This window comes from Colobus angolensis, unplaced genomic scaffold (assembly GCF_000951035.1).
Source record: "Colobus angolensis palliatus isolate OR3802 unplaced genomic scaffold, Cang.pa_1.0 Scaffold259, whole genome shotgun sequence".
NCBI classification, from domain to species: domain Eukaryota; kingdom Metazoa; phylum Chordata; class Mammalia; order Primates; family Cercopithecidae; genus Colobus; species Colobus angolensis.
In genome coordinates, this window is record NW_012115810.1 from 4,883,248 (window position 1) to 4,893,313 (window position 10,066).

General features: G+C 39.0%; 1 protein-coding gene across 6 annotated transcripts in view; it reads left to right on the forward strand.

Moving 5' to 3' along the window:
- Positions 1-10,066, forward strand: part of RBMS1 (RNA binding motif, single stranded interacting protein 1) — a 216,756-nt gene that overhangs the window by 183,647 nt on the left and 23,043 nt on the right. For all 6 annotated transcript variants that reach the window (XM_011947108.1, XM_011947110.1, XM_011947109.1 and 3 more), the window contains 2 exons: positions 1,526-1,683; positions 4,267-4,346. In XM_011947108.1, the coding sequence (XP_011802498.1) occupies positions 1,526-1,683; positions 4,267-4,346 (238 nt within the window). The remainder of the gene's footprint in view (positions 1-1,525; positions 1,684-4,266; positions 4,347-10,066) is intronic.

Below are 10,066 nucleotides of genomic sequence, written 5' to 3' on the forward strand. Positions count from 1 at the left end.
ACTAAAAATACAAAAATTAGCTGGGCATGGTGGCACACGCCTGTAGTCCCAGCTGCTTGGGAGGCTGAGGCAGGAGAATCGCTTGAATCCAGGAGGTGGAGGTTGCAGTGAGCTGAGATCATGCCACTGCACTCCAGCCTGGCATAGAGCGAGACTCCATCTCAAAAAAAGAAAAATTTTTTTTCTTCATTAATGAATTAGCTTATTGTAACTTTTTTACTTTATAAACCTTTAAATTTAACTTTTTGACTTTTGTAATATTTAGCTTAAAACATATACATTGTGCAGCTGTACAAAAGTATTTTCTTTATACCTTTATTCTGTAAGCATTTTTCTATTTTAAAATGTATTATTTATTACCTTCTAAATTTTTATAAAAAACTAAGACACTAACACACACATTAGCCAGGGCTACACAGGGTCAGGATCATCAAGACATCACCAGGTGATAGGAAGTTTTCATCTCTGTTACAGGACCACCATCATATATGCCATCCGCCATTAACTGAAATGTCATTATGCAACTCATGTGCATGATATCACAAGATAAGCATGGCTTATCTTCCTGGAGTGTCAGTGTTACTTACTGGTATTAGGTCAAAAACATTGTTTCTCCATTAAAATAAACTTAGATAGGAAGTAGATTGCAAAATTTACATGACTTTTTTTTAAAGATAAAACACATGACTTCAAGAACATTTTGCAGCTCTGGCAAGGCTACCTTGCCTTTTGCCTATAGATACATAATTATTCTCCTTCCTTTCAGCACTGCTTAAGTAGGAAAGTTGAAGTAGTAGTGACTGACAAAGTAAAATCAAACCCCTTAGATAGCCTTTTGCAAGCCTCTTGACTTCTGCTTGATCTTCAGGTCCCAAGTCAATGCCATGTCCTCTGAACAAAGTATTTCCTCCCTCATCTACTCTTGAGTTAAGCTTTTCCAAGAGTCTAAAATTTGCCCTACCCAGAATTAACTATTTTATATGGCCTTGTGATTTCTTGTTTTCGTTAAATTAGCTGTTTTTACTATTGGTGATCATGACTCAAAAGTAGTATGAACTTTGCTATGGAGCAGAGGATGGGAATTTGGGCAGATCCCTATTGGACTGTAGATGACTTGGTCCAGAATCCTTCATGTATCTCTAAATTGAATTATTAGCAGTAATAGTTTCCTGCGCAATAGTGTGCCTGAAATGGACTCCTAAAAATAACAGTGGAGGAAAGGTCGTTTATTTTTAGAAACAGCATAAACAAATGAGAGTTGTGGTTCCTTGAGGGCATCCTCTCCAACTCAATAGTGCCATTTCCAGATCTGCTAAGAAGGGCTTGGTGGGATCATGTCTGGTCTGCACAGATTGTCCAAGCTTCAGACACTGTCTTCAAGCATCCAAGGTGATTTTGGTGTTCTGAGGTTCTGAGTACTTTAAAAGGACTTGAGCAAAGAAAGTAGCTAATAAAAATAGGTGTGTTAACATAAATATCTCACCTTCTGTTGGAAATTAATGGACAACACTCTGTTCTGTTTTAGCAACAGGAACAAGATCCTACCAACCTGTACATTTCTAATTTGCCACTCTCCATGGATGAGCAAGAACTAGAAAATATGCTCAAACCATTTGGACAAGTTATTTCTACAAGGATACTACGTGATTCCAGTGGTACAAGCCGTGGTGTTGGCTTTGCTAGGTAAGCCTTGTGCCCTGTCTTCATTATGTCAACAACAATAGCTTTGCCTAGTTATCTTGGAAAACTAAAAATGACCAAGAAGAGAGAGTTTCAGCTGGGGTTATGGGAGCAGTTGCACCTTAAACTTAAATTATGTGTAAATACCAGACTGCATTTTTCCAGATCTTTTGCAAGTTCATTAGAATTCATGAAGCTGAGCACACTAAATATTTGGGTCCTCATGGAAAGGAACTATCACATGAGCAAAAGTTCTGAATGGGTGTGTGTCCTTAGATCAGGATGCTTCTAACTCTTTAAAAATAACAGTCAGTCTCCTGAATTCAATAGATAAATCAGTATGTTTTTTTCTTATTCGATGGAAATTTGATTCCTCAGTAAAGTAAATGGGTTAGGTTTTAAAATGAAATATGTAAAACATTCAGAAAAGTAAGACAAGGACATGATACCTGTGTAACCATCACACAGATATGACAAATACTAACATTTTATAATTTCTGTTTCAGATTTTTTTTTTTTTTTTAAAGAAATAAATAGAGGCCAAGCATAGTGGCTCATGCCTGTAATCCCAGCACTTTGGGAGGCCAGGCGGGCAGAGTTCGAAACCAACCTGGCCAACGTGGTGAAACCCTGCCTCTACTAAAAATACAAAACTTAACTGGGCATGGTGGCAGGCGCCTGTAATCCCAGCTACTTGGGAGGCTGAGACATTTGAATCGCTTGAACATGGGGGATGGAGATTGCAGTGAGCCGAGATCACGCCACTGCACTCCAGCCTGGGCAACAGAGCGAGACTTAGTCTTAAAAAAAAAAAAGAAAGAAAGAAAATCTTCTAGGGGCTGCACACAGTGGCTCACACCTATAAACCAAGCACTTGGGGAGGCCAAGGCGGAAGGATTGCTTGAGCCCAAGAGTTTGAGACCAGCCTGGGCAACAGAGCGAGACCCTTTCTCCACAAAAAGTTTAAAAATTAGCCAGGCATGGTGGCACATGCCTATAGTCCCAGCTGCATGGGAAGCTGAGGCAGAAGGATTGCTTGAGCCCAGAAGTTGGAGGAGACAGTGAGCCATGATCATGCCACTGCACTCCAGCCTGGGTGACAGACCTCTCCCTCTCCCAAAAAAAAGTCTAGTTATAACTAAAGTGCCCTCTACTCCTTCCATCTAATTTTTATCTTTTTCTCCCCAGAAAAAAAAAAAAACACTTCAGAGTAGTGGTTATTTTGGTTTCTGATGGAAAAATACTAAATAGAAAGCTCTTTGATTTTTATCAAAATTCTAATCCAAAGCTGATTTTTATATGATGCATTAATTAGAAATTTATTAATACCGTGCAATAACAAATAATGTGTACATATTTTAAAGTATTGACTTTGATTTTATAGGAAGAATTTCTGAGAGTTTACTTTTATACACAAATGACAGTCACATCTTACCTCAGACCTGTGATATATCAACAACAAAGCATTATTATTACATGTTGTTGTATATATTAGAATATTGAGACCAAAAAGGGAACTTTTCCATTGTTACCTAACTGCCAAATAATGAAGCAGGGGCTAGAATTTGGTTCATCTGGATTTTTAGTTCATTGCTCTTTCTGTCAGGCCAGATAATTTTATCATAAAACTAAAATATCCTACTAGTAGTAAGTCACCAAGGCCAGCATCTCCAGCGTATGCTGCACTGGCTAAAATGACGCAAGTGAGTCACTGAATAGCTTAGCATCTTTTTGTCACTTCTGTGGGTGTTCTGAAAACAGATCAAGTTGTATCATTTCTGTATCCAAAGACAGAAATCAATTAAATTACATTGTTTTTTGAAACTATCACTGCTTGTTAAAACTAAGGTGTAACTCTGAGTAGTCCAGGTGTATAGAGTGGTTTTAGTAGATTATTCAGTGTTTCTTCCATTAAAGAAAAATAATTTGAAGTAATTTAAGTTCCCAGCAATGTTTCTCAGATACTTTCATCCACCTGTAGGTATAGAATAAGTTGTAAAGTTAGCCTCCAACCTTTACTCCTCCAAAGCCAAGGTGACAGGGTATATAGTTGACTTCACTAAATTTAATTTTAAACCTGAAGCAAATGTAAGAAACATATAAGGCACACCCTCTCACTGATACTGGCTGTTACCATGACTTTTTAGTCTGTCACTTTGTGAATTTGTAAAAGCAAAGACAATTTAAAAATGACTAGTATTTTAGCAAGTAGAAAATACCCTAGTATTTTAAACTGTTATTTCTTCAATTCAGTATTATGGCTAACAAAGCTATTGTGTATTGATTTTTCAATTTTACAACAATTAGAATAAAATTATACATTGTATATACTTGATCTTAAACACTCAATATAATTGATTCTTGCTTTGCTTCAGAATATACTCTTATTGTTATCAGTTATCATTTTACTATAGAAGTACAAAAGTAGCAGTTAGATAAAAGGTAGAATAGACCCTTTATCATATTCACGTTTTTACTAGCTTTCATTTGTATCCAAAAAACCTATAAGAATGTTTATGCATGCACAGAACAAGAGGAAAGCTGAGACCTTTAAATATTTATGTATTCTATTTTTATTATAAATAGGATGGAATCAACAGAAAAATGCGAAGCTGTTATTGGTCATTTTAATGGAAAATTTATTAAGACACCACCAGGAGTTTCTGGTATGTTGTTTGTCTGAAACTTTATCAGTAGTCTTCTGTATGATGTATGTTTAACTTTAGCACATGATGACGTCAGTAGAACAAAAACCCCTCATTTTGCTCTTTAAGATGCATTTTGTTGGATTTACAAATAAGACTTAAAAATTCACCTCTCCCTAGGCATAGGCATTAGATGTTTAAATGTTAATGAAAGCAGTGGTAAGGAGCTGGCTTATAAAGCGTTGTGCAATTCACTCCTCTTTTGTTGCAGCAGCCAGCTTCTAAACCACCTTATCACCATCCTCAGTGAACCTCCCTTCATTCGATCATATCCGTCGAGCAGTGTGTGGTACCTTTCTATCCCAGCAGTGCCTAGACCTCAGCTCCTATGGCCTTTGTGTCCACTCCACTTTAACCACTTTCTCCCATGGTTTTACATTGTGTTGTCCTTACCAAGAACACCACACTTCATGGGTTTTTCATTCTAATGTCACACTTACTCTAACTCCCACAAACCCTGATCTGAAATACAAAGGGATCCTTCTCTTTTGACTTCATCCTCCTTTACCTGTTTCTCTTTCCTACTAAATCTGGTCTCCATTTTTGAGTGTTAAAATCATTTCTTAAGTGGCATTCTCCTGTTTCTTGCACCCCATCCCTTGGTCACACTATCATGGCAGAATACTGAACCTGGATTAATCCTGCCATAATTCACCCACACCACTCTTGTTATATCCGTGCAGGCAAAGATTGGCACTACCACAAATTAAATGTCTTCAGCTTGATCAATTGCTCAGCACCACCAGTCCTCACTCAGCTTCCTTACCCTTCCCTAGCAGTTCTCAGTTTCCCCAGCCTGCTCAGTCCCCTACCTAACCCCCTCCCTAACTCTCAAGTAGATGACTTCACTTCCTACTTGATGAATAAAATTGAAATCACCAGGTAGAAATTCCGTCAGCTTCCTGCTCTCTCCCAGCAAGGGGACCTACACCCACATCCAGTCTTACCAGTCTCCTTTCTTAAAGTCTCATGGACAAGAGTTTCAAAGCTGTCCTTGAGATCCCATCTCATTGAGACATTGCTCTGCCAGTCATTGGCTCACTCTCCTATAATTTCAGTTTCTGTCTTTTGCTTTTGTTAATTTGTTTTCAGCAAAGCCAAGAAATTTGAATTTCAGTTACTGAAATAACAGATATCTAGCAAGACTAATTGGTGAGGAAATAGGGGGAAATGTGCAAACAAGTAACACTAGGAACAAAACTTGTGAACGTAACTACAATAGACATTTTTAATCACAGGATTCAGTGAACAAAAACTGTGAACTACTTCATGCCAAAAATATTCAAGAAGATAGCCATTTGTGCCTGAAATCATTCAAGTCTTTGCAATCTAGAAACTAAACTAAGCACCCTGGTTTTTTACAGCACCTTCTCATGTCAACATTTTAAAGTGTAGTCTTCACTTCCTTACTTCCCATTTATGCCTCAGTTCTCTCCAATCTGACATTTCCTGGTGTGTGGTTGAAATTCCTCTTGGTAAACTTGCAGTATTAGTTTGCTAGACAGCCATAACAAAGTACCACAAGCGGAGTAGCTTAACCCATAGAAATGTAGTGTCTGAGAGTTCTGGAGGCCAGAAGCCCAAGATCAAGATGTCAGCTTCTACCCAGACACCCAAGCCAGGCAATGAGGGAAGGATCTGTTCCAGGCTTTTCTCCTTGGCTTGTAGATGACTGTCTTCTCCCCAAATCTCTTCACAGCACCTTCCCTCTTTGTCATCTGTCTCATGCCCAGATTTCCCTTTCTTAGGAAGACCGCAGCATTATTGGATGAAGGCCTACCTCCTCGCCGTGATCTTGCTTTAACTTTGATGACCCTGTCTCTAAGTAAGATCACATTCTGAGGACTGGGTGTTAGGACTCCACACAGTTCAACCTGTAACTCTTAATTCCTGATTACCCCATCTGGAGAATTTCCCCTTTTTATCCTGTGTCTGTCTGCTATATGTATTTGGGACTGCTGACCCCTCACTCATCCATCAAATGCGTCCTCCTTTGACTTCTTTTACACCTGTCTCTATTTTTTCCCCATCTTATGTTAATCCTTCTCTTTTGTAAACTTGGTTCTTCTATTTGCTTTTAATTGTTAGTATTGCCTTGAATTCCATTTTTGGCTCAGGATTCTGATAATTTCATCTACTCTCAAGGTTTTAACTACTACTTATATTCATAGTCACTGATTCTCGTTCATCTCTCATCCAGGATGAGTTTCAGACTGCCTGACCTCAGTTACCTTACATTCATCCTCTCCAAAAGTACACTAGTCCCCCTTACCTCACTTTCCATCTAATTCTGCTCTTCCTCCTCTTTCCTACTCTCAGTTAGTAGAAAGAGTATCTACCCCGACACCCAAGCTAGAAACCCAGGACTAGACTCCCCTGCCTCCTCTGTCCTTTGTATCTCACATACAAATAATCATTCAAGTCCCTAAATTTTTCTTCCTGATTATTTCTAGAATCTACCTTCTCCGTCCCTTTCTCCTACCACTGCCTAGTTTAATTTCTGATCATCTCTCATCTGCACCATTGCATCAGCCCTATTTCTTCTTACCTCTCTAAGATATTCTCCCTGACTGTAGGCAGAGAGACTTAGATAAAATATACACCTATGTGTCACTTGTTAAAAATCCACCACCTCTCAGTTAGAAGGAAAGATCGAGGATTCCTGGAATGGCATGGAAGGCCAAAGGTGACAGGAGCCCTTGCCTACTTCTGCAGTCCTGTCTCCCTCCATCCTCTGCCCTCCTGCTTACCCTCCTCCAACATTGATATTGGAAGTACAGTATCAGTGTTGTACCCTCCAAATGGTATTTCCAAGACAGCGTGCTGCATCATTTTTCTTGGCTTTCTCTCTCATGGTTTCTAATGGCCCAGATCCCTTTGGTTCCGTTTAGCCTGGCTGTCGCTTCCGCAGCCTTCAAGACTCTGTTCAGGGCTTGTCTCCTCCCTGCAAGGACCTCCTCTGACCCAGCTGGGTTATGCTCTGTCTGCAGATGATCACCTTGAGGACACCTCCCTGTAGTGTGGCATTTAACATGTTTACATGTGTCAGTCCAACTAAACTAGAAGCTCCTTGAAGGCAGAAACTCTATCTTCAGCTTTTTGTTTTCATGCTCACCACAACATTTGAGCCATACTATGCAAAAACAAATATTTGTTGGTTTTGAATAAATTTTACTGCACTATAACACCAGGCCAATACTACGTTCTTAACAAGCTAGACTGTTGGGGGGAAATTGAAATGTCTTCTGATCTGATTTGCAGCCAGCCACTAGCACACTGCCTGCCAGAAAGGAGAAAGTTTCAAAATTTGGAAACCACATCACCTTGCTTTGAGGGGGAGGTAATGAAATTGTTAAAATGGGGAAAAAGAAAAAAAGCCACATACACCTCGTCCATCTTTTCCCCCCTGGAATTTTAGTCATCTTATGCTTAGCCGGCATAATACATCTGTAATTCCACTTCCCAATCTGTATCCCAGATCAGCACATCTTCACTGATCCTTAGGTCCATGTCAGCTAAAAGTCCCACTTTCCAGCTTCTGCCTAAGCATGCCCAAGGGTTAAAAGTTGAGGTTTCACTTAGTGTCAGGTACAGGTCTTGAGAGGGAGCCTTTAACTGCTACTCTGGCCACCTGTTTGTGGGAGTCTCAAGTGGATTAGCCATATCAACAAGATGTATCCCAAATATTCAGACTGGGAGAGCAGACACTGGCACTCATCTCTAAATGGGGGAGGAGTCTCTAAAGTGAGCACCTGCCACAGAATCCACAAGAATTAGAACAGAGTGCCCCATTTGCCAAAGCACAGATTTTCTCCACTTTTTTTATGCAAAAATATGTACACACTAAAATTAATAGATTCAGTGACTTGAACCTAATTAAGTAACATAAAAAACAGGTCAGACCCAATCCTGAAAGCAAGCACAGAGGCTATATAGAATATTTATCCCAGTTTTTCATGTGAGAGACAACCAAGAAATATTGAGGGTGTTTTGAAGTTAGATTCATTCCAGCCAGAAGTCATTGAAGTGAGCATTTTCACCAAGGCTGTGCGTGCATAACAAGTGTTTAGTATTTATTCTGCTGTAGCTCCACTGTTTTATCTTTAGCTAGATGACTGATGATTACCATTAGAAATTCACTTTAATTTTCTGTATTCAGTTATGTTTCATTTCATAGAAAAACTAACTTGTATGTGCAGTTCCACAGGCTACACCTGATCTTATAATACTAAAACCTGAGAGCACACTGCATCTGTGGCTATATCTGAAGTTGAACTGCTTCCATGCACAAATTTGGAGCATAAAATATAAAACCTAGAAGTAATTATTTCAAGAAACTCAATCTAGTGGAAAAGCTTCCTTTTTTTTTTGTTTTTTAAGTTAGTATTGTTTTCCCGTCAACATCAGTAGAGTTAAAAAAAAAAATGGAAAGAGAAAATAATGTTTTTAACTTCAGCCCAAGTAAAGACAAAGGAGAAATTTTGTACGTGGCAGCCTTCTGTAAACCCTACCCTGTCAGCCTCCGGCATTGAGCACCTGTGCCCAGCTGGTGTTTTCTTGCTTCTACTGTATCAGCCTTTACATGAGCAGGGCCCCACACATTAGTCCCTTGAAGGGACTATTCCACCTACTTGTGACCACCTATTCATCCACCTACTTGTGACCTCTTTGCTTTCTTAACTCATTCTTGTGTGCAACAAGGAATGTTTGAGAAGGAAAAACATGTAGGCCACTTTTGTTTTGATAGCGTATCAGTCTAAGATAAGATCTTCCACGTTGAAGGAATGGTTTGCTAAATTAATAACAACAAAAGATCTTCAGTTCCTCGAGTCAAGTAGATCTCAGGTTGTCACAGATCAAGATTAGACATTCTCTTTCTTTCTCTAAAGAACTTCATGGTTTTGTCATTGGTGTTTTCTTTGAAGGGTGTTTGCAGACTATTGGTCACATCCATTCAAGGGAAACAAAAGCCCTAGATTTCTAAACCACATATAAATGACCATAGGATCCTCTTCACCTTTAGCTAGTAGAAAGTAGTTTCTTCCAAGCTGTGCCAAGTTGCAAATGAAACACAAGAAACAGATGAGTTCCTTCTACATTGAGAGCATTACTGCAGGGGTACAGTTTTTCAGTCAAGCTGTTCTCTTTGTTCTGAATTAGCACTTAATTTTGTGCCATTTTGAATGTGTAATGATCTTTTAGCGTATAAGTCTTGGTTGACAATTAGATTACATGTTCTTTGAGGGCAGGAGCCATGTTTTCTTTTTAATTTTGTGCTGGACTCGGGGAGCTTTTGCATCACCCTACCACCAGAAGTTACCAACGGGTTTCTAAGAGCATTTTTCATGCAGAGCTCCTCCCGAGAATCATTGCTATGTTGAGGGCCTTTTTGGATACCACCTTTTTGCACAGGAGGTTAAATTGCCTTTAGGCATGAATTTTAAATGTATAATGCCAGACTTGGAAGCACACTGTCATAGTGAATTCAGCTTTTCCCAAAAAGCAAGTACTCAGTAGACTTGAAAACCCACAAAGAATGTGAAAGAGTTTTCAACTTCTCTGGATGGATTTATTTTTTTCTTTTCTTCCTTTCTTTTTTTTTACATGGTGACTTCAGAATTCTTTTGAATACTAGTTTGTATATTAGATACCGTTCTTTCTTCTTTTTTTTTTTTTTTTTT